Source organism: Glycine max, chromosome 12 (assembly GCF_000004515.6).
Source record: "Glycine max cultivar Williams 82 chromosome 12, Glycine_max_v4.0, whole genome shotgun sequence".
Lineage (NCBI taxonomy): Eukaryota > Viridiplantae > Streptophyta > Magnoliopsida > Fabales > Fabaceae > Glycine > Glycine max.
Window position 1 is genome coordinate 10,635,199 of NC_038248.2, and position 25,609 is coordinate 10,660,807.

Consider the following 25,609-nt stretch of genomic DNA (forward strand, 5'->3'; position numbering starts at 1 on the left):
TATAAAGCCGAAAACGGACTACACACAGACGTGGGTAAAAAAAAAACATAATAGAAACAACAGTGTGTATGAGAACGAAATCAGACAAAGCTGACACATGTTTTTAGTGTTTCAGTGCAAAGGAAACCGAAAAAGGTAAAGACACAAGAATGACAGCAGCATACAAATAGAAGGTTTAATCCTGCGGCTACACTTTTGATCAAAATAGTTTTACTAATTGCAACCATTTATTTGAAATAGAAATTCAAACCATTATATTATTATGGAATAATATAATCTAAACTTAAATGTTCATTTGATTTCATCATTTAATCTAATTTAGAAGTCAATATTGACCTATCTTTTTTTTCGTTTAAATACCAACAATATTGACCTATCGGTTCAACGTAGTTCGCAAAATCAATATAAAAATCAAACGACAAACAAAGCGCTGAGAAAAATTAACGGAACGTAAATATTTGTAATATTGAAATGATGAAATTGTCTGGTGGTTGTAGCAAGAAACAAAAAACATAAAATATTAAACTTTAAAAAAAAGATGAATATAAAAAAACTTATTCATCAAAGTCAAGGTCGGTGTTGCTGTTGTTCCATTCGATGGCTTTCCTTATGAGCAGCTCCAATGCATGGTCATGAAAAGGGTAGTAAAAGACTACCTCATCTCCGGGTCTTAAATTTTTTTCATGAATCAGGTTGAACCATGGTTGTGTAATGGCAGGGATGTCATGGTGGATGGTGAGTGGCCATTTGGTGGATTTTGAAAGTCCGTGGTGGATGGTAATACTTTTTTTGGAGCCATACACAAATTTGGAAGCCGCTGCAGGAAGTGTCTGTAACATCAAAAGAAAGGATGGCTAAACAAATTGATGAGGAAACCACAAAGTATGATAGACTGAAAAAAGTGTAGTATAACGCACTAAAGGTAGGTTCTGCTGTAGCATATCATCTGGTGGTGTGCAGGTCCGTCAATATAAACGGTGAAAGTGGTGTTTTTGTCACCGGCGACCAAACGTAGAATCACGCTTTCGTTGAGGCTGTGTGCCCTTCTAAAATCATTCAAGCCATCAGCAAAAAAGCATTTAGTACCGAGTGTTCTTACCCTAATGAAATGTATCTCGCCATCGTAGTGGAATAAAACGTATTTGGGGTAGTTGCACAGCCATTGCCTTTGATAGGTGAAAGGAACTTGGAGAAGGTTCTGCAGGCAAAGAAAGTAAGGCGAGGCAGTTGAAAAAAAATGGAAATGCAGTTAAGTAGAAAATGTTTTTTTATGTGAAATGTTACCTTCTGAACCCTGAAAGGTGCGGTGAATCTTATGTTGTCCATTGGATCGTGTGGGAACTATACGAATAATGTGAAAATATTAAGTAACAAAAGGAATAGAGGAAACAAATATAAGAAAGATGAAAATGAGAAGAAGAAGAAATAAATTACAATAGTGGAGCGTGATGCGGAAGTGGCCATAAGAATGCAAAGAAGATGAATAGGGAGTCTAGTTTGGTTTGGCAGGATGCGAAGAGGATGAATATGAAGTGCAGTATAGGTATATATATGTGTATAGGAGTGTTGTAAGTGTTGGTGGTGTTATATCGATATAATGACTGATTTAATTAACAAATTAAATGGTGACTCTTGGATGCAAAGAAGATGAATAGGGAGTTTAGTTTGGTTTGGCAGAATGTGAAGAAGATGAATAGGATGTGTACTATACGTAGATATATGTGTATAGAAGTGTTGTAAGTGGCGGTGGTGTTATATCGATATAATGATTGATTTAATTAAGAAATTAAATTAAATGGTGACTCTTTGTTGTTGAACGATGCAAAAAAGAGTTGTGAAGAGTTACAACCCTATACAGCGCTGACGTCTCTCGATAATGATTACATTTGATGTAGTATAGGGAGATACAACTGCAGTAATTGTGTTTGTGCATTTATTACGATAGTGCCTTAGTGGTGTAAGTTTTATGTGGGATGGGAAAACGGTTTTTTTTTTGTAAACAAAGTGGAAGTTCAGAAGGCAATCTGATAGCAGAGTAAGCGGGGATATGAAGCGTGTAGGAAGCGTGTACGTATCGGGAAAAGTAAGGGCTGAGCAGCAGTTGTGCAGTGTATTTATTAGGAATACGGATTCGTTGGTGTAATTTTAATTTGGCAGTGAATATAAGTTGAATTTATTTGTAGAGTAAGTGGAAGTTCAAAAGGTTATGGTATAGGATTGAAAGCATGAATACAAACTGTGCATGGTTGGTCCAGCACCCCAGGGACTTCGAAAACATTTTCATTAAATTAAATCATATGATGTTTTTTCGAAAGTATGAGTTTTCTGTCCATAAACAACTGTCATACCTATTTTGTCCATAAAACATAGTATTGAGCAGATCTAATTTGGTTGAACAGTGTGTATAAATTATTATAATTTTTTTTTATATTTGTATTCAATTTCTGTAGATGAGAAAAATATCATACATATTATGAAATGTTTTATGACAATTAATCCGAAAATGAATTGTATTTTTAATAATATACTTTGGATTTTGAGTTTGAAAATTTGTATGGACATTCCTTGATTTGTTGGAATGCCTTGTTGTATTTACTTTTTTTTTTCCTTTTTATCTATAGGAACATAAGATAAATATTAAAAGATTGATAATACTCATACCATGCTTAATCAACTCAATTAGATTCTTTTTAAGGTTTGAACTTTTTGATGGAGACTAAACATATATATGTTGAATAGTCACTTTAATTTTGAAGGACATTAGTGATATTTCAAGTTTTCTTAGACATCTAGGTATGGATTTGTACGTGTATTTCGTAAATTATTGTATGATTTGTAGTTATATAAATAAATTACCATGAAATAAACAATTTGATATTGACCATGTAATATAAATTTTCAGATAACATTTGCAGCATTAAATAAATTTGTTGAAGTTGGATTGAATTCCCCGAAGTCAGTATAGGAATTTTGGAATGCAACAACATACATGGTATATGTGTTATATGTCAAACTGAACAAAAGGAGTAAAAGCGAATATAATGTAGAATTAAATAAATTAGTTGAAGTTTCATTGAATTCCCCAAAGTCAGTATAACAATTTTGGAATGCAACAACATACATAGTGCATGTGTTATATGTCAGACTGGATAAAACAAACAAACAAAAAGGTGTAATTAATGCGACAACATAATTGTATTGTATGATGGAAGGATACCTATTTATAAATTGGCAAAGACTTCGTTGTAAACAACATTAGTGGTAATATTTTTTGGATTACCATCATTGTCATGTATGAGAATATGAAGTCCATCTTTGCTTTTGACCCTTGAGAGTGCAACATATAGTTGGCCATGACTAAAAACTGGGTGTGGCAAATACAGTCCTATGTGATGTAATGATTGTCCCTGAGATTTGTTTATAGTCATAGCATAAGAAACTATGAATGGAAACTGCCTCCTTATAAGTTTGAATGGCCATGGAGATTTAGAAGGAGACATATTTATTCTGGGTATGTATGTCCTATTTCCTGAATTAGGCCCAGTAATTACTTCATCCTCAATCACATTAGATCCGAGTTTGGTGATAATGAGCCTAGTTCCATTGCATCGGCCATCAGTCTGGTCGAGATTTCGTAATAGCATGATTGGAGTTCCAACCTTAAGTTTTAATTTATGATTAGGTATACCTGATGTTTGCAATGAATATAGGAATTCAGGTGGCAATAATGCAAAAGCAGGATTGAGCAATTCATCTGATTTATCAATACTATCTGCGCTGCAATACTCTTTTTCGTGATTGGGTATAAGTGATAGGACATAATCATTTATTTTTTCAACAATTTCTTTTTTAGAGGCAAGAACAGCTCTTTTTTGCAAGTAATCTGTGTCACTGTAGTTATCTATCAAGCTGGGATAGGTGGCTTCAACAATAGCATGGATAGGATCATCATAATTTTTTATGAGAAACTCATCTGGAATAGTGATTTCTGAAAATCCGTCATTATATTGTCCAATTTTTCCATCTCCTATGTCAAGTAGCCAATGTGAAAATTGTTTGAGTTCTTCATTGTTGGGTTGTTGGGGAGCATTTGATAGCAATCTCATGTTTTTTGTAAGTTTAAGAATTTGGCAATGGTCCCAAATGTATGATGCATTTATAGTTGCATGGACGATGTCTGAGCGATTACCTCTTGGAACAATTGGCAAGATCTGTCGGAAATCTACACCAAAAACCATAATTTTCCCTCCAAAAGGCAGATTGTTTTGCATGATGTCTTTAAGACTTTTATCTAGTGCCTCAAATGCAAATTTGTGACACATTGGAGCTTCATCCCAGACTATTAGTTTTGTAACCTTTAATAATTCAGCTAACTCACTCACTACCTTGATGAATATTGCATGTTGAATTTTCTGTTGCAGGGACTAGTATAGCAAATTTGGAATGTGCGGTTCGACCACCAGGCAATAGTAATGAAGCAATTCCACTTGAAGCAACTGTACAAACAATTCCACCATTGGAGCGTATACCAGATGATAAGGTTGTCCAAACAAATGTTTTGCCAGTTCCACCATATCCATAGAGAAAGTAAACTGCAGCTGATTGAGTGTTAACCACAGACATAATGGTATCGACAATAGTTTTTTGCTCATCTGTAATTATATATTCACATATTAACAAATAGTAATATATACTATTGTGATTAAGGAATTCCTATATCAAATGTGTCATAATTTGTGAGTACTTGTGAGCAATTGGTATGCCGTGTTGTATTGTTCTGCTAACATTTCTTTGTCATATGCCATTTCATTATGGATCAGATTATTATGATGTTGGTTTCGTGCTTATCCTATTGGGTATGACATGGATGGAAAATCTCGCAAGCTTCTTCTGTTCGCTTGTAGCATATTCTCAATCTCAGTTAAGCATAAATGAATTGTTTCCTTTTCAGTAAGGCGAATACCTGTGATTAGCAAAATAATAAACATAATGATTATGAGTAAACAATATTTATTTAGAATATATAAAATCACCTTGTTTTCTATGATTGAATATGATATCATCTGCCATCCATTGCCATGTCTGTTGCCAAACATATTCTGGTTTGTCCATGGTGTTCATAAATAAAAGCTTGACAAATAATTTTCTTAGGTAGTGTGCAGTACCCCAATTATTAGCTTCCTGTAAAGCACTAATAAATTCTTGATCACTACCTAGGAAGCCTTTTGCAAAACATGCTTCCCTAAATGTAGGATATACTAGACCGTTGACTGTTCTAATGTCACTGTAAGACTGTGCACCTTTGGCAATGGATAGCATCATTCTAAGGTAAAACAGTTCACCAACTGAAGGTGGGACCCATATGAGTCTGCCTATTGTATTCCCTTGTTTTCTTGGTTGCCAGCATCTTTTGTGGGCGACATAAACAAATCTTGAGATATATTGATGATATGTAAGATCCCGTCCATAAGAATATATTTTGTTAGAATGCATCCAAGCTGTGAACATGGATTCTTTGATTGTGTTTTTTGATAGGACTTCACCTATTTGTTGATCATCTGTCCAGTAAACATGTTGTTGATTTTCAAGGTGGAAATATAGCCGCTCCACTGTCGAGGAATGCGAATGCATTGGGAATGCAAAAATTTTCCAACATGCTTCTGGGGGAGATACATATCTATTGATTCAAGCAGCACACATATATTGTTGAAGATAGAATCAGATGTTGCTAAGTTTGAGTTAAACATATAACATCAAATAAATTAATTTATGTTAAATGATTTTGTTAATCAAATCAGGTGAGAATAGAAGGATACATGCAATCAAGATATTGCTTAATTTCATCTTGATTTCCAAGAGAAGCTGTGATACGGTCAAAACCTTTGTTGATGTATTTGAACAGATATTTAATGGATGTACTTTGATTACACCATTCCATGTTTAAGTATGTTTTATACTTTAATAAGAGTTGTGGATTGTATGGTACAACAAATCTGTTATCTAGTTCAATCCCATTTTTCATCACTGTACGACCATCATTTCTTCTCCTATAAACTAGGAATCCATCCTGGTTAACAATTGTTGCTCCATGGAATTTTTTTGGAAAACATCTAATGCACTTTCCATTGACCATACATGGTGATTTTTTATTTGCAAACCCACATGGTCCATGCATCATATGGTTGGACACAATTTCAAATAATTGTGCCTGGCTCTGTTTGTCAGGTATTTCTGCTGAAATCATTTGATCAATATCGTGTGGGTTTGGTAACTTGTTTGAAGGGTGCAGAAAAATTAAAATGTGGGCATGTGGCAATCCTCTTTTTTGCCACTCAATTGTATAAATATTTGTAATAAACTTGCATCAGTGATATTATAAACATCAACTTAGAAAGTAGGGAAAAAGTCATAGAATTTTTTTTTACTTACATCCAATAATGTTGCCAAAGATATTGCCATGTTTTAAGTCATTCATTAATTGATTGAATTTTATTTTGAAAACTCGTGTGATAATATCAGGGCAATTATTGGGGGTCAGATTGGATTGTGTGACCTTGCATTGTATTTCTGGCCATGTTGGATTACATGTCATTGTTAAGAATAAGTCTGGAAATCCAAGATGTCCACAAATTGCCATACCATCAAAATACAGTTGCTCCATATATCTTTGACCACCAATAAAACTACTTGGCAGTATGATTCTCTTTCCTCTGTCCCTACCAAGTGTTTGAGGATGATCATTAGAGCCAGTTAAATTGATGTATTTGTCAACCCTGAGTTGTTGTTGATGCTGTCTGACATAGTTTAGTTTTTGAGACTCAATCATACAATATCCATCAACAATCCATTGCTGAAATAATCTTCTGGAATGAAGTATAGTCTGTGCTTCATCAGTTCTTGACTGTAGGCGGTAAGAAAAATATTCGCGCAATGTGACTTGTTTCCTCTTTGCAGCATGTATATTGGCATGATCTTTGTGAGGTATATTTAGTCTGTAACCATCTTCTCCTTTTGGGTATAAAAGTGGATATTGCAAAGGCAAATATGCAGGATGAAGTTCATGTATTCTCTTCAGAAGTCCGGACTGTTTTTCTATTATAATATCTCTTTTATCAGCTGAGTGTTCATCACCAACAATCAAGGCAGCAACTTCAGTGGTAGTTGGTAAGTTATACAACCTTCCGTCTGTTTGTCTTTAACTAATGAGTTTCATCTTCAGGTCTGGAACTGCAGTAGAATGCAATTTGTCCCTTGCCATTCGAAACTTTTGAGCATAGTGATTGTGATGATCAAGCATGTCTTTGATTGCAATGATAATCTATTCATCAAGCATATCATGCATCCTGTAAATAAAAAATTAGCCAGAACAGCATACACAACTATTTGAATATGTAATTTTTTACATGTGTGACATAAGTATGAATACTAACGGGTTTTGCAAAAGTCTGTTGATGATCTCATTGTCTGTATCATAAATATATAGTTGTGCATACTTAGGTGGGTCATTAGGCATAGGGAGGAGGCTTCCAATAAGATGATGTGTTTGTCCATGTATACAGAAAGTTGGAGGTCCTTTTCCAGTGTTATAGGATTTGTCAAATTTGATACCGAGAGATGTAAAGGCAAACATTAGATTATATATTCGTATGTACTGCTGGAAATTCTTAGCTTTAGGATCCTGGTTATTGAAAAGTAAGTGATTTAATGGATGGGGAGGTTCATGCAACAGAGGTAATTGTATTTTTCCATCAGAACAACATAATGAAAACCTTGGTTTGTTTGTTTGTTTGTCTTTATTTATCCTCTCATCATACCACATCATAGCCTTACAATGTGAGCATTCCCATACAGGATCTCCGATATCAATGTAAGTACTACCTATAAATAAGGTATGAATAATAATTAAATATATCAAACACATTTGAATAAATTTTATAGTTGGAAGATCAAACCTGTATTTTGGTATGCAGATGAGGCAGATAGAAAGGTCTGTTCATCATAATCATCAAGATCATCTATTGTTGGGTCATTTAATGAGTATTCTATGCATATTGATATGGTATAACACACATCAGCCGAAAATATTCAATTTATTTATTTGATCATCAAAGAAACAAAATATAAAAAAATATAAATGATGGATAAATACCTATATCAATGTTTTCCTGTGTCATATTTACATCATCATCACTGGAATCTGAGCTGTCATAGCCGACAAATTGATCATGCTGTGTAGTGTCAATTGGTCTCTGATGTTCATCTGGATAATAAACAGCCAATTTGGCATTCTATATATAAGTTGACTGTAGAACAAAATCTGAAAAGAATGTAATAATAAATAAAATGTGTGCATGTAGATATTTGATAATAGCTTAAGAATAAAAATTACCTCTGTGAATGTCTAACTGTGTTATATTGGAATAAGCATTACTAGCTTGGTATGTGGATGTAGAAGCAATTGTTATATTTTTTTATTGTCATAAGATGACATCAAACTTCTCTGAATGGAAGAAACATTGACTGCATGTCTTTTTGAGCATCGTTCAGAATCATCTATAGATAAAGTCCCGTGCGATGGTGGTGTAGATTGGAAGCTTGTAGCAGGGTTATTATTATGGTTAATAGTTGGACTACATTGTGAGATACACTGCAAGTTGTCTATAACAATAGTTTTTGTAAGTATAATATAATATTAATGTGATCATATGAAGAATAATAATAATTTATAAATGAATTGCAAATTACAAATTTCAAATCTGTATTAAGTATCACCATTAGTAGCTGAACGTTGTCTTTTTCGTTCTTGCAAAATAGTTTTCCTACGCTTCCTTCGTTCAGCATATATGTCCATGAGTAGTTGATTTCTGCAACAACTGCCTTATAATTGCCAAACAACAGGAAAATCAAATGTTGAAACTGAGTTAAATAAGTTGCTGTAGTAGGCTGACTTTAAAATGATACCAACATTATAGTTATTTGCATTTGCTTCACCGAGTAAAGGGATATGTATTTGCAATAGAAAAAGCAAAATAGAATAAAACAATAGAAAATTTGTATTCAAACGCATTAAATTTCATACTTTGTAAACATGTAATTTTTTATGAGGGAGGAAACAAAATGTTGGAAAATAAATGGGGCATTGCCAGATGAATCGGAAGTAAGAAAAGTTTTTAAACAATTGTTTGCATAACATTAATATGATATTGATATTGATATTGATTGATGGACATCAATGGGGAATTGGCAAAGGCGTCGAATGAGGGAAATAAGTTGGTGAGTTGGTGAATCCAACTAACCATGAAGCTTAGTCAGTGTTGCCGGTAAACGTGTATCTATATGTGTTCCATTAAATGCATCGAGTCATTGAGTGTGACATTCCAAAAAATAGTCGCCTATAAAACATAGAACAATGATACCATATATTTTCATAGCTGCACACATTAAATGCATTTGCAGATAATGAGGTCAGTAACAAAATAATAATAATTGTAAAGTATTCAAAAAATCAGTGCATGAATATTATATATATGAATATAGTATATAAATAATAATAAATTATGGAAGTCTGGCATACGCTAAGCATGGGTTAATTTTTAAAAATATTATTATTATTATATTATTATTATATTATTTATTATTATTATAATTATTAAAATAGTAATAATAATAATATTAATATAATAATAATACTAATTGAATTAAAATTTAAAACCATATATAAATATATAATAATACTGATTCCAGTGTAATATGCCAACATATTTGAAAGCAAAAAACAAACCTGCATATCTTGAAAAAGGAACGAAACACTGTTATAAGTGTTATCCCTTGCCTGTTATATATAATTTATATAAAAACATAAATAAATATGAATATAAGAATAAATAAATTAAACCATTAAATGACATAAGTTAATTTTTTGTTTCATGTTTAAAATCTTAAAATTAATTGATTGTAAGAATTTAAAGTTGATTGTTCTCATAGATGTTTAAAAGCTAATTGATAAAATGCAACAGCAGTTTATTGCATGAAACCAAGTATTTTGTTCGTCATACATCAACTTGACTTAGTAATATGCAAATAAAGCAAACCCAATCGATTTATATGCTGTGTGTCATACCCCATTTTTGACCCGTTTTTATTTCTTTTTCTCGTCTTTTAAGCCGGAAATTTCCATCATTTCAGATGAAATTTCGGCAGGGAGGTATTTTAAAATACCTCATTTTGTTTGAAGACGCCCCTTTTTTTATTATTATTTATTTATGTACCTTTTTTTATTATTATTATTTTTATTTTTAGCTATTATTTTCTTCTTTTCTTTTCCTTTTATTAAGTGTTTTTTATTATTTCCGTTTTTTATTGATATCTTTATTAGTATCTTCTTTTCGTTTTTTTATTTTTTTTATTTTTTTTTTTTTTTTTTTTTTTTTTTTTATTATTATTTTATTTTTTTATTTTTTTTATTTTATTTTTTTTTTTTTTTTTTTTTTTTTTTTTTTTTTTTTCTTTCTTTTTCCTTTTCCTTTCCTTTTTTCTTTTTCCTTTTCGTTTTCTCGGTCCAGGCCCAGAGGGGCTCTTCGTTTTTTACCCTAATTATGTCCTTTAAATGCTGCATTAATTACTGTGCATGTCAGAGAGAGAGAGAGAGAGAGAGCAGAGGTGAATACGGACAGTCACGCGCCTAAAGCCTACACCACTAGCCACCACTCGAACCGCCGCTCTCCCCTCCGCGAACCACCACCATCGGCCTAGCCACCACTCAACCGCCACCCTCCCCCTCCGCGAACCACCACCATCGGCCTAGCCACCACTCAACCGCCACCCTCCCCCCCTCCGTGAACCACCAACACAAAAAAAACCCAAAATCATCTTGCCATACTATTCATTTCCTTCCCTAGAAATCGAAACGTTAGAACAGAAACCCACGCAAACACAGTAACCCACTCACTCACGCGGCCTAAAGCCTACACCAACCACCACTATCGCAAGCCACCAACACCACCACAAGCACTGCGTCAACACCCACACCCACACAACCCAAGCTGTAACCGTTTTCTGAAGCTTAAACGATAACATAAGGACAAAGGTAGTTCACCTTTTTTTTCTAAGATTCAAGGCTAGATCTAGGCTTTATCAGTGTTGATTTTCAAAAAATAACGGTGGATTTGAGAACTAGGGGAAAAAAGAATTCAAAACATGTAGTTTTTTTAAAAAAGGAGGAGACTTTTTCCGACGCGGCGGCGCCGCCACCCATGGCCGGCCAGCCACTGCGCCGGTAAACGACTTCCGGCGGTGTGTGTTAGAGAGAGAGAGAGCTTTTGAGCGTTTTTTTTAGAGAGAGAAAGAGGTTGGATTTATGTTTTTTGCGTTTATTTTCCAATTTATACTGCTGCCATGACCAAGGCTATGGTGCACGCGGATCTCTGTGTCCCCATGGACCATCAGGGTTGAACCGTTAGATCCTAGATCTAACGGCCATGTTATCCCCTGTTTTGATCAGATGCGTCTCACCTCTTGGTTTTTACTTTGTTCTTCTTCTCTTATGACGTTTGATTAAGATCTAATGGCTAAGACTATGTCTCCCCGTGATCAAATCTGGACGCTTCGATCAATCTGACGATTCAGATTTGACTGTTAAGCCCACTTTTTATTTTGAGCCCATTTCCTTTTTTTCTGTTCCTTCTAGTATTTTACTTTCTACACCCCTTTCTTCTGCACCTTTTTTTTTTTTTATTTATTACTTTTTTTATGCATCATATTTACTTTATGCCCTTGCATTTTTTTATATTTTCTTTATTTATTTTCCAGCACCATATCTATTTTACGTCTTGCATTTTATTTTCCAGTATCATATTTATTTTTTGTCTTGCATTTTTATTTTTTTTTGTTTATTTTTATTTTATGCATCATATTTACTTTATGTCTTGCATTTTTTTTATTTTTTAGCATCATGTTTATTTTATGTCTTGCATTTTTATTTTCATTTTTTTTATTTATTTCCAGCATTATATTTATTTTTTATGTCTTGCATTTCATTTTCTTTATTTATTTTATGCACCATATGTATTTATTGTTTTGTATTTCATGCATTTTTATTATTTCTTCCAGCATATTTATTTTAATGCATTTGCAATTTTTATTTATTATTGCCAATTAGAATGTATCTAGGTCCAATGTAAAAAAAAAAAAAAAATGAGAATCTGCACTGACACTCACATTTATTTTTATGTTTTCCGCCGAGGACGATCATGTGATTTGAACCGTATCCGAGGAAAAGGGACCCTCACTTGATCCAACGTCATTTTAAGGGATCCGGCGCGTTTAGACTTATCTCCGCATAATTAAAAAAAAAAAAAAAAAAAAAAAAAAAAAGGGGTCAATCTTTTCTTTCTTTCTTAATCAAATCTTTAATCAATCTTTAATCAATCAAAACATTTTTTTCTAATTTAAAATCAATCGAACTCACTTCTTTTTTCTTCTATGCCTTTTCGGCCTCTTACTTGCCTAAACTCTTCTTTTTTCGAACTTTAAAATCAATCAAAACCAATCACTTGACTTTCTACCCCGAACTACATGATTTTGATCCCATTCGGGTATGTAGGCAAAAGACTTTGTCTTCCAAATCAATAAAAATAACAAAAACTTTTTTCTTCTCCTTTCTTTTGAACCACCTCTTTAATCTTTCACACTTGAGCATTTATTTCCAAACAAATAATTAATTTAGCATAAAGATAAAATAAGCAAGAGGTTCCTATAGAGTACTATAGACGTTTAGGGTGCTAGTACCTTCCCTTTGCGTAACCAACCCCCGGACCTTTGATCTCTCAAAAATAGGGTTTTTCGAGCTTTCTCCCTTTTCTTCGGAAAAATAAAAGATCGGTGGTGATCTTAAAATGCGAGTCAATGCTAATCAATAGCTTGATATCCAAAAATCACCGCGACAGAAAAATGGCGACTCCACTGGGGACACACTCCTAAGTGGGTTAAACCTATCTTGTTTTTCTTCATCTTTATGCTTTATTATTATTTGAAACTGTAAATGCGTGCCTAAGTGTTTATCTTTTACGTGAGTGGTGAGATAAGTCCTACACCCGGACTTGAGGGAAACATAAGATAGGATGGTGGTATAATCATAGTGTCTTTCCGAGAGTGAGTTTCGGATGTGGCACATGTGATAACCCCGCTCAATGGAGGGATCTTGGGAATATTACTATGTTGGCATGAGTAGTCGTGTTCAGCATTAATATTTCCAAGCGACCTATGAAGTTGAGGACCTTTAGTTACCTTTAACCCATCTTAGCCTTTTAGGACGTAGTGCGGTGGCTAATCAAGAGTAGTCTTGAATTGGTTGATACGCGATACTACACTCAAACGAGGCTTTCCTATGGACGTTGTTGGACCGGGAGTAGTCCCGTAATCCGACAATATCCGGAAGTGGTCAATGACTTTGGGAACTTGGTAGAACCCGTGATACAGGTACATATGAAACCATAGTCCTTACCAAATGGCGTGTTTACCCTTAACTCCAACATTTTGGACTTAACTTCACCATGTTTTCTCCATACTGTGGCATAATCATGCATACATGCATCCATGCATAAACTCTTTTTTTCATCCAAATTATCGAAGGACTTAGACAAGCTTTTTGTAAACTTTGTAGATATGGACATCCCACTGAGAAGCACTAGGAAGTACCTTTTCAAAAAAACAGACCTGTTGAGATTAAGGGAGCTAGCATCTTTAGTAAGTGATCCAGTTGATTTTCAAGCTCATCATGGGAAGTTGCTCAGAATTCTTAGAGTAGATGTTGAGGAAGGATGCCTAGAGACCCTGGTTCAGTTCTACGACCCGCTCTACCATTGCTTCACATTTCCCGATTACCAGCTTGTCCCCACACTTGAAGAGTACTCCTACCTAGTTGGTTTACCTGTGCCAGACAAGATACCTTTCCATGGTTTTGAGCCTACCCCTAAACCCTCCGACATCGCAGCCGCCCTCCATCTTAAAACCTCCATCATCCAAGCAAACCTTACCTCTAAAGGAGGCCTCCAAGGTCTTCCCACCCACTTCCTCTACCAACAAGCCTCCATATTTGCTGAAGCAGCTAGTATACTTGCCTTCCATTCTATCCTAGCCCTCCTTATATATGGCCTTTTACTCTTCCCAAATATTGACAACTTCATCGATATCAATGCCATTAAAATCTTTCTTACAAAGAACCCCGTACCCACTCTACTCGCCGATACCTACCATTCTATCCATGACCGTACCCAGGCTGGCCGTGGAACCATTTCTTGTTGTGCACCTTTACTCTATCAGTGGTTTACCTTCCACTTACCTCAATCCCGTGCCTTCAAGACCAATGATGACAAGCTTTCTTGGCCTCGCCGAATCATGACTCTTGACCCATCTGACATTGTTTGGTACCAAGCAGCTAGTGATGTTGGAGAGATTATTGTGAGTTGTGGTGAATATCCCCAACGTACCTCTTTTGGGTATGCGTGGCGGAATTAGCTACAACCCGCTTCTCGCTCGACGACAATTTGGGTACCCGATAAAGACAAAACCAAACAACCTTGCCTTGACTAATGAATTCTATCTTAACCATGGAGATCATTCGAACAAAAGGGAAAGATTCGCACAAGCTTGGAGCGCTATCCGCAGACTCAGCAGAAGTCAGTTGGGAAAGAAATCAGACTATGTGCACGAATCTTATACCCAGTGGGTTATTGATAGGACCAAGAGCTTTGGCCTACCCTACCGCTTACCTAGATACCTATCGTCCACCATCCCACCATCATCCTTGCCTATCCCCTTTGATACTAAAGAAGAGTTTCATGAACAATTAACCAAAGAAAGGCAAGAAAAAGAAACTTGGAAGAGGAGATGCCAGGAGCTCGAGCAAGAGAATGAGACTTTGAAGGGGAAGATAGCCCAACAGAGCCGTGAGCTTTTTATCCAGAACCAGAGGATGATTGAGAAGGATGACTTGCTTCGTCGGAAAGACGCTTTGCTCCACCAAGATGCTAGAAGGAAGAGGAGGTTTATGGACTTGTTCTCTCGTGCACATTCAGATTCCGAGGACCCATCTACTCCAGGAGTTTGAGTCTGAAGTTCTTAGGACCTCATGTTTAGATTTTAGCTCCCGAAATCTCTTGACTTGTAAAAAAAAAAAAATAAAAAAAAAAATAAAATAAAAAAATTTTTGTAATATTCCAATGCTTAAGTGAAGTGTTTCAGTTTATGATGTTTACAACTTCTTCTAACAAGTTCTTCGATAATAATTTGTTCCCTTTCTTTTTGCATAAACATAAGCATGCATCATGTTGCATTCATAGTTTCTAAATCGAGTCTCACACTGTGTTCACTACTTCAAAAGGGGGGGGGAGTCAATCAACCGCCGCCCAAGGAAAGTGGCCCGACGAATTCTCCACAAACCAACTCGCATTTACAACACCAGGGCCAATCGGAAGAGGATGGATATAGTTGAACAAGAAAATCAGAGTCTCAGGGAGGAGGTTGCCACTTTACGAGAGGGAATGGATAGGTTGACGACCATGATGAGTGCACTCCTGTCAGCCCAGAACTCTCAAGCTGCCGCCGCTGCTGTAGAGCAGCCTTTGGTGAGCACAACCCCGCTATCTACGGTGACTTCTCCACCCCTCTTTTTGCCTCCAGGTTGTACATGGGGAATGCCACCTCCAGTCTGTGGAAGCTCCCAGCCCGCTGTATCTGAAGCTCCACCTCCTTTTGCTCAGCAGTCAGCACCGGTTCCGCAACCCAGTACCTCTTTCCCTCAAGCTGCAATGACTTATTCAGCTCCACTGATTCACACTATTCAACAAGAGGTTGAACCAATTTTCCAAGCTGAAAATGTTGTAGCCTTCGACAAGATGGAAGAACTCCAAGAAAGATTTGATGGTATGCAAAGGGAAGTCGAAGCCCTCCGAGGAAGAGATCTGTTCGGGAAGGACGCCTGTGAATTATGCTTGGTCCCAAATGTTACTATCCCTCACAAGTTCAAGGTGCCAGACTTCGAGAAGTATAAAGGGAACTCTTGTCCCCGCAGTCACTTGGTGATGTACGCGCGGAAAATGTCCATGTATACTGACAATCATAAGCTGCTTATTCATTTCTTTCAGGACAGCCTGACTGGGGCCGCTCTGAAGTGGTATATGAATTTGGACAGTGCGAGCGTTCGTACTTTCAATGACCTGGGTGAAGCGTTCATCCGGCAGTATAAGTACAATCTGGACATGGCCCCAGATCGTGATCAGCTCCGTGCGATGACACAAAAAGAGAAGGAAACGTTCAAGGAGTATGCCCAGCGTTGGAGGGAAGTGGCTGCCCAGATTGTCCCGCCGTTGGAAGAAAGGGAAATGACCAAAATATTTCTGAAGACCCTGAGCCAGTTTTATTACGAGAAAATGGTTGCAAGTGCACCAACGGACTTCACCGAAATGGTCAACATGGGGGTGCGATTAGAGGAAGGTGTCCGAGAGGGACGTTTGACTGGGGAAAGTGCCCCTGCCGCAAGCAATGCCAAGAAGTTTGGAGGCCACTTTGCGAAGAAGAAAGATCAAGAGGTGGGAATGATAGCTCATGGTAAACCTCAGCAGAATTTCACCCCATATCGTCAGGTTGCGAATGTCGCATCCACTATCCCAAACCCATCATATCACCAACAAAGGCCACATTACCCTTACCCTCCACAACAATACCCTCCACAACAATACCCTCCACAGCAATACCATCAGCCACAATACCCTCAAAAACAACAAAATCGCCCGCAGACCCCCCAACAACCATATCACTCACAAAACCGCCAGAAAACAACCTTTGATCCAATCCCGATGAAATATGCTGACTTACTCCCCGCCCTGCTCGCCAAAAACCTTGTCCATGTCAGAACACCCCCTCGTACACCAGATGTTTTACCTCCCTGGTTTCGTCATGATTTAACCTGCGCTTTCCACCAAGGGGCCCCAGGTCATGACGTTGAAAACTGCTATGTCCTGAAGAATGAAGTGCAAAAACTAGTCCGGGCCAACTTGCTATCCTTCAAAGATCAGAATCCCAATGTTCAGGCGAACCCTCTGCCGAACCATGGGCCTGCTGTCAACATGATACAAGATTGTGATGAAGACGGTGTCATCCTGAACGTCCAACACGTTCGAACTCCCCTGGTCCCAATACATATCAAGATGTGCGAGGCAGCTCTGTTTGACCATGATCATGCAGCGTGTGAAATATGTCCTGTGAATGTAAAAGGATGCCCGAAGGTACAAGAGGACGTACAAGGGCTGATAGACAGCAGAGAACTTATCATCACGAGGAAGGACAAAGAGGTGTGCGTCATTACCCCCGAGTTTCAGCGGTTGGAAATAAGCTATAACAGTGGGGAATCAACTACTACTCCACTGGTGATTAGCTTGCCAGGACCTATGTCGTATGCCTCTCTAAAAGCGGTCCCTTACAAGTATAGTGCCACGATGTTGGAAGGTGGACAGGAGGTGCCTTTGCCCTCTCTAACTCCTGCGATTTCTGTGGACAACATTGCTAGTGACGGTAAAGTTCTGAGGAATGGACGTGTTATCCCCACATTGTTTGCAAAGAAAGTGAATGATCCGGCAGTTAAACAGGTGACAGCGAACGGCCCCTGTACAAGGAAGGAAGTAGGCCAACCCAATGGGACTAGTAAGAATTCTGATCATGACGAAATTCTGAAACTGATCCAGAAGAGTGAGTATAAAGTAGTAGACCAGCTGCTGCAAACTCCCTCTAAGATATCCATTTTGTCTCTGCTATTGAACTCAGAGGCACACCGTGAGGCTCTAATGAAGGTGTTGGACCAAGCTTTTGTGGAGAGGGACGTGACTGTTAATCAATTGGACAGTATAGTAGGAAACATTACTGCCTGCAATAATTTAAGTTTTAGTGATGAAGAGCTTCCTGAGGAGGGGAGGAACCACAATCTGGCGTTACATATATCGGTGAACTGCAAGTCAGATGCTCTGTCGAATGTACTTGTGGACACTGGTTCCTCATTGAATGTAATGGCCAAATCCACATTAGACCAACTTTCCTACCGGGGGCCTCCCATGAGAAGAAGCGGGGTGGTTGTCAAAGCGTTTGATGGATCAAGAAAGTCTGTTATCGGGGAGGTTGATTTGCCCATTACAATTGGGCCGTTTGTTTTCCAAATTACATTCCAGGTGATGGATATCCAAGCCGCATACAGTTGCCTTTTGGGTAGGCCATGGATCCATGAAGCTGGGGCCGTGACATCCACCTTGCATCAAAAGCTGAAGTTTGTCAGAAATGGGAGATTGATCACTGTGAGTGGAGAGGAAGCCTTGTTGGTTAGTCATTTGTCAGCTTTTTCCTTTATTGGTGCTGATGAAACAGAAGGAACCTCTTTCCAAGGCCTGACTGTAGAGGGTAAAAAGCCAGAGAAGAATGAAGTATCTTTTGCTACTTGGAAGAGCGCACAGAAAGTGGTGCAGGAAGGAACAGGTGTAGGATGGGGAAAAGTTGTGCAGTTGATAGAGAGTAAAAACCGTGAAGGACTGGGATTTGCTTCCTCTGCAGGATCCGCAACGAACAGTGTTGGATCAAGCTCCATTACTAGCACCTTTTGTAGCGCCGGGTTCATCAACAACTCGCCAGAAGCCAATGCTGTCTTGGAAGACGTTCCTGAAGAGAGAGTACTTGCATTTGTCACACCTGGAAAACTTGTCCGCAACTGGGACGCGGTTGACGTCCCTTCAGTAGTTCATGCATCAAAGTAATGTGCCTTTGTTTTCTCTGTTTGTTTGTTTTTCAAAAAAAAAGATCCTTTCGTCTTGCCCAGGACGAAAGCGCAATCATGTAGGGCTGTTTTGTTTCAAACACTACTCTTATTAATGGAAAATATGGTTTATCCCAATATCTATACTTATTGCTCTTGCTGGAAAATGGTAACACAAAAAACCCAAAAATATTTTATTTTTGTTTTCTGATTTCAATTAATTAAAAAAAGTCTGCATTGTACACTCATTTTTCTAAAGTCAATCATCAATCATATGCAGACTAGGCATTTATGAGCCCGTTGAACATAATAACCCTGCACTCTCTCCCAACTTCGAATCTCCTGTCTACGAGGCTGAAGAGGAGGAGGATGATGAAATCCCGGAGGAACTTGCTCGGTTATTGGAATATGAAAAGAAAACCATTCGGCCTCATGAGGAGATAGTAGAGGTGATTAACTTGGGAACCAAGGAAGATAAGAAGGAAGTCAAGATTGGGGCATCGCTTGAGGCAACTGTCAAACGAAGGGTGATTGAATTGCTCAAAGAATATGTCGATGTGTTCGCATGGTCGTACCAGGATATGCCCGGCTTGGATCCCCGTATTGTGGAGCACCGTTTGCCTTTGAAGCCCGAATGCCCACCGGTCAAACAGAAACTGAGAAGAACTCGCCCTGACATGGCTCTCAAGATCAAAGAGGAAGTACAGAAGCAGATCGATGCAGGTTTTCTTGTCACATCAGAGTATCCTCAATGGTTAGCCAACATAGTGCCTGTTCCAAAGAGGGACGGCAAGGTCAGGATGTGCGTCGACTACCGAGATTTGAACAAGGCTAGTCCGAAAGATGACTTTCCTCTACCTCACATCGATGTATTGGTTGACAGCGCTGCAAAGTCCAAGGTCTTCTCCTTCATGGACGGTTTCTCTGGGTACAATCAGATCAAGATGGCAGTCGAAGATAGAGAAAAGACATATTTCATCACGCCTTGGGGCACCTTTTGTTACAGGGTAATGCCTTTTGGGTTGATAAATGCAGGTGCCACTTACCAAAGAGGCATGACCACTCTCTTTCATGACATGATGCACAAAGAGATAGAAGTGTACGTGGATGATATGATTGTCAAGTCAGGCACTGAAGAAGAACATGTCGAGTACTTGCTGAAGATGTTTCGACGGCTGAGAAAGTACCAACTTCGACTGAATCCCAACAAATGTACCTTTGGTGTTAGATCTGGAAAACTCTTGGGTTTCATTGTCAGTCAGAAAGGTATTGAAGTAGATCCTGACAAGGTCAAGGCCATTAGAGAAATGCCGGTTCCACAAACAGAGAAACAAGTGAGAGGTTTTCTTGGACGTCTAAATTACATTTCTCGTTTCATCTCGCACATGACAGCCACGTGCGGACCTATATTCAAGTTGCTTCGAAAAGATCAAGGGGTTGTCTGGACCGAAGACTGTCAAAAGGCTTTCGATAGTATCAAGAATTATCTGCTAGAACCTCCAATTCTTATACCTCCAGTTGAAGGAAGGCCTCTGATTATGTACTTGACTGTGTTAGAAGATTCTATGGGCTGTGTGCTCGGACAACAGGATGAGACCGGAAGGAAAGAGCATGCCGTCTACTACTTGAGCAAGAAGTTTACAGATTGTGAGTCCAGGTACTCCCTACTTGAGAAAACTTGTTGTGCACTAGCCTGGGCTGCCAAGCGTCTTCGTCACTACATGATTAACCACACCACCTGGCTAATATCCAAGATGGACCCGATCAAGTATATCTTTGAGAAACCCGCTCTGACAGGAAGAATTGCTCGTTGGCAGATGTTGTTATCCGAGTATGATATCGAATACCGCACCCAGAAGGCAATTAAGGGGAGTGTTCTTGCTGATCATTTGGCTCACCAACCAATTGAGGACTATCAACCCATCAAGTTTGACTTTCCTGATGAAGAGATTATGCACTTGAAGATGAAGGATTGTGATGAACCATTGCTGGGAGAAGGTCCAGATCCCGAGTCTAGATGGGGTTTGATCTTTGATGGAGCCGTGAATGTCTTTGGCAATGGAATTGGGGCAGTTATTATCACTCCGGAAGGTAATCATCTCCCTTTCGCTGCAAGGTTACAGTTTGATTGCACCAACAATATGGCAGAATATGAAGCATGTATCTTGGGCATTGAAAAAGCCATCGACTTGAGAATCAAGAACCTTGACATTTACGGGGATTCAGCTCTCGTAATCAACCAAATCAAAGGAGAATGGGAAACTCGCCACCCCGGCTTGATTCCATACAAAGATTATGCAAAGCGTTTGCTAACCTTCTTCAACAAAGTGGAGCTTCACCACATCCCTCGTGATGAGAACCAGATGGCAGATGCGTTAGCAACTTTATCCTCCATGTACGAAGTGAGTCACCGGAATAATTTGCCAACAATCAGAATTCAGCGCCTCGAGAGGCCCGCTCACGTGTTTGCAGTCGAAGAGGTTGTTGATGATAAGCCCTGGTTCCATGATATCAAGTGTTTCCTTCAAAGCCAGGAATATCCACCCGGAGCATCCAACAAAGACAGGAGAACTTTGAGAAGATTGTCTGGTAATTTCTTCCTAAATGGGGATGTTTTGTACAAAAGAAACTTTGACATGGTACTACTCAGGTGTGTAGATAAGCAAGAAGCAGAACTTTTGATGCATGAGGTACATGAAGGCTCCTTTGGAACTCACTCCAATGGACATGCAATGGCTAGGAAGTTGTTGAGAGCAGGTTACTACTGGATGTCGATGGAAACAGATTGTTGCAAGCATGCCAGGAAGTGCCACAAATGCCAGATTTATGCTGACAAAATTCATGTACCACCAACTACACTTAATGTTCTTTCTTCTCCGTGGCCCTTCTCTATGTGGGGCATCGATATGATTGGTAGAATCGAACCGAAAGCTTCAAACGGACATCGTTTCATTCTAGTGGCTATTGATTACTTCACCAAGTGGGTTGAAGCAGCATCTTATGCAAATGTGACTAAGCAAGTTGTGGTCCGCTTTATCAAGAATCAGATCATCTGCCGTTATGGTGTGCCCAACAGAATCATCACAGATAATGGAACGAACTTGAATAACAAGATGATGAAAGATTTGTGTGAAGAGTTCAAGATTGAGCATCATAATTCTTCTCCTTACAGACCTCAGATGAATGGCGCAGTTGAAGCTGCAAACAAGAATATCAAGAAGATAGTGCAGAAGATGGTGGTCACATACAAAGACTGGCATGAGATGCTACCGTATGCTTTGCATGGGTATCGCACTTCGGTGCGTACTTCAACAGGGGCAACCCCCTTCTCTTTGGTGTATGGTATGGAAGCAGTACTCCCTGTGGAGGTTGAGATTCCATCAATGAGAGTTCTAATGGAGGCCCAGTTATCAGAAGCTGAATGGTGCCAAAGCAGATATGATCAGTTGAATCTAATTGAAGAAAAACGCATGAAAGCCTTGTGCCACGGACAACTTTATCAACAGAGGATGAAGCAAGCTTTCGACAAGAAGGTTCGTCCTCGTGTGTTTCAAGAAGGAGATCTTGTGCTCAAGAAGGTTTTATCTTTCCAACCCGATTCTAGGGGCAAGTGGACGCCTAATTACGAAGGCCCATATGTCGTCAAGAGAACTTTCTCTGGTGGTGCACTGACTCTTACGACTATGGATGGGGATGAGCTCCCTCGTCCCGTGAATGCGGATGCAGTCAAGAAATACTTTGTCTAAAAATAAAAGAACAGCTCGGTAAGTCGAAAACCCGAAAGGGCGGCTTAGGCAAAAATGAGCGTCTCGGTGGGTCGAAAACCCGAAAGGGCGACCCAGGCAAAAATTAGAGACATCAAACAGAAAATAATTAGCCTGATAGGTCGAAAACCCGAAAGGGCGATCTATGCAAAATTTAAGGATCAAAAGACAAAGTAACTGCATCGAGAAGATCTTCGTTCATTTGGGGCACAATGGAATGTCAAGGAGACCCTGAATCTGAAGCATCCAAACAGTGGAATTCAAGGTTGTCAGAGGGAACAACGGTTATTGTGTTCAATGAACCTTCGATTTATATTTACCATTTTCCAAACTTTGTAAGATCAGTGGAGCCATGCCATTGGCAGGTCACCACTCTTTCAAATAAATTTGAGCCTGTTGCCTTTCATTTGGAATTCTCATTTATTCAGCTTATAAAACCTTTCCTTTTTTATGATAGCATTTGAAACAAAATATTTCTCAAAATCATAAATTTTCTTTCGTGTCTTTTTTTTTTGAGAAGCACAAACAGCAAAACACTTTTTCTTTGAACTCGTGAATAGGTGAAGGGTGCGTCAACAGCTACCCTGAGAATGGATAAACCTTACAGGTTGCACGTGGTCAATTGCTTTTTTTTCAAAAGACAGACATATAAATAAAATAGAGTGCAGAAGACTAATAAGCTTGACCACAAAAGCACCAGTTCTCCTACCCATGTATTTCGGATTGGTACGTTCTCCCCAAGAAAATGTTTATTCCCCATCATGTGCTGCATACGCCGGGTTTTACCCCGTCACTATTTGATATACCCTAGTGGCATCATCCCCATTGAAGATTGCCGAGTGTTTGTGATGCGACGCCGGGTCACTTTCAATCTTACCTGTCCAATCTTGTTCCATCCAATTTATCATTCATACAATCATCCAAGTCGATCCTCCATACAGTCATACAAGTCGTGTCGTCATCCAGGCATTCATACATATACACATTCATGCATATACAATAAAGACAATATCATGCGTACATGGCTGCATTAACCATCATGAGTCTTGCTTCAATTATCCTTTCATTTCAATCAATCATGAATAATTTGTAACCCTCTATTGCCCCCAAGTGTCATCCCCAGTGGGTCTGATCCAAAGGTGTCACCCTCTCTCCGCCAAGTGGCAATTTCTTTAATGAACAGCTTGTGCATCATTTGCCTCTGTTTCATGTCATCAGTTGACTAGTTCGGCAATAACCTGAACAGTTGACATTTATCTTTGTTTCTTGTCAGTTGACTAGTTCGGCAATAACCCGAACAGTTGACATTTATCTTTGTTTCTTGTCAGTTGACTAGTTCGGCAATAACCCGAACAGTTGACATTTATCTTTGTTTCTTGTCAGTTGACTAGTTCGGCAATAACCTGAACAGTTGACATTTATCTTTGTTTCTTGTTAGTTGACTAGTTCGGCAATAACCTGAACAGTTGACATTTATCTTTGTTTCTTGTCAGTTGACTAGTTCGGCAATAACCTGAACAGTTGACATTTATCTTTGTTTCTTGTCAGTTGACTAGTTCGGCAATAACCCGAACAGTTGACATTTATCTTTGTTTCTTGTCAGTTGATTAGTTCGGCAATAACCCGAACAGTTGACATTTATCTTTGTTTCTTGTCAGTTGACTAGTTCGGCAATAACCCGAACAGTTGACATTTATCTTTGTTTCTTGTCAGTTGACTAGTTCAGCAATAACCTGAACAGTTGACATTTATCTTTGTTCCTTATCAGTTGATTAGTTCGGCAATAACCTGAACAGTTGACATTTATCTTTGTTTCTTGTCAGTTGATTAGTTCGGCAATAACCCGAACAGTTGACATTTATCTTTGTTTCTTATCAGTTGACTAGTTCGGCAATAACCTGAACAGTTGACATTTATCTTTGTTCCTTATCAGTTGGCTAGTTCGGCAATAACCCGGACAGTTGATATTTATCTTTGTTTTTTTGTCAGATTGGCTAGTTCGGCAATAACCCGAACAGTTGACATTTATCTTCAGTTCTGGTCAGTTGGCTAGTTCGGCAATAACCCGAACATCTGACATTTATCTTTGTCCCTTTGTCGTCAGTGGCAGTTCGTCGTCAACCCGAACAGCTGACATTTATCCCCAGTAAAATCATGTGATCCCCAGTCGGACCCCGTATCTTTGACAAAATCGGGTACCATTTGGTTTTGTTGTTCCCAGTCGAGCCATTTTCCTCGTCTTGCATTCATACTTGCATCGCAAGCATTCGCAACATTACATGCATAACAGATCATGCACAGCATCTCATGCATAACAGTGCATTCATAGCATTTTGTAGTTGAAATTGGTCAAAAATGGTGTACTCTGTATTTAAATCTCTTCGACCCGTCGCTTTAAAAGTTTCACTTTTAAATCTCCGTAACGAAGAGACTTAAATAGGGGCATCTGTCATACCCCATTTTTGACCCATTTTTATTTCTTTTTTCTCGTCTTTTAAGCCGGAAATTTCCATCATTTCAGATGAAATTTCGGCAGGGAGGTATTTTAAAATACCTCATTTTTGTTTTGAAGACGACCCTTTTTTTATTTATTTATTTATCTTTTTTTATTATTATTATTATTATTCTTAGTTATTATTTTCTTCTTTTTTTTCCTTTTATTAAGTGTTTTTATTATTTCCGTTTTTTATTAATATCTTTATTAGTATCTTCTTTTCGTTTTTTTTATTTTACTTTTATTTTATTTTATTTTATTTTTATTTTGCTGTTTTATATTTTGTTTTTTTTCCTTTTCTTTTTTTTTTTTTTCTTTTTTCTTTTCGGTTTTTTTGGTCCAGGCCCAGAGGGGCGCCTCGTTTTTCACCCTAATTCTGCCCTTTAAATGCTGCATTAATTACTGTGCGCGTCAGAGGTGAATACGAACAGTCAGAATGCCGGAACAGCCAAGCCACCACTAGCCACCACTCAGCAACACCCTCCTCCTCCGTGACCACCACCATCGGCCAAGCCTACATCCGATCCGCCACCCAACACCACCAACCACAAGCACTGCGTC

General features: G+C 38.3%; 2 protein-coding genes and 1 pseudogene across 2 annotated transcripts; 2 read left to right on the forward strand and 1 right to left on the reverse strand.

The window, feature by feature from the left end:
• Nucleotides 1-554: 554 nt before the first annotated feature.
• LOC106795267 (ATP-dependent DNA helicase PIF1-like) lies at nt 555-4,805 on the reverse strand (annotated as a pseudogene).
• An 8,857-nt stretch (nt 4,806-13,662) lies between these two features.
• On the forward strand, nt 13,663-15,106 carry LOC102662699 (uncharacterized). The gene is made up of 2 exons (XM_041007196.1): nt 13,663-14,495; nt 14,737-15,106. The coding sequence occupies exons 1-2, from the start codon at nt 13,663-13,665 to the stop codon at nt 15,104-15,106; spliced, it is 1,203 nt and encodes a 400-aa protein (XP_040863130.1).
• A 174-nt stretch (nt 15,107-15,280) lies between these two features.
• On the forward strand, nt 15,281-22,616 carry LOC100786848 (uncharacterized). The gene is made up of 2 exons (XM_014764668.3): nt 15,281-18,787; nt 19,071-22,616. Exons 1-2 carry the CDS (start codon nt 15,477-15,479, stop codon nt 22,534-22,536), a joined length of 6,777 nt encoding a protein of 2,258 aa, XP_014620154.1. The 5' UTR covers nt 15,281-15,476; the 3' UTR covers nt 22,537-22,616.
• The last annotated feature ends 2,993 nt before the right edge of the window (nt 22,617-25,609 follow it).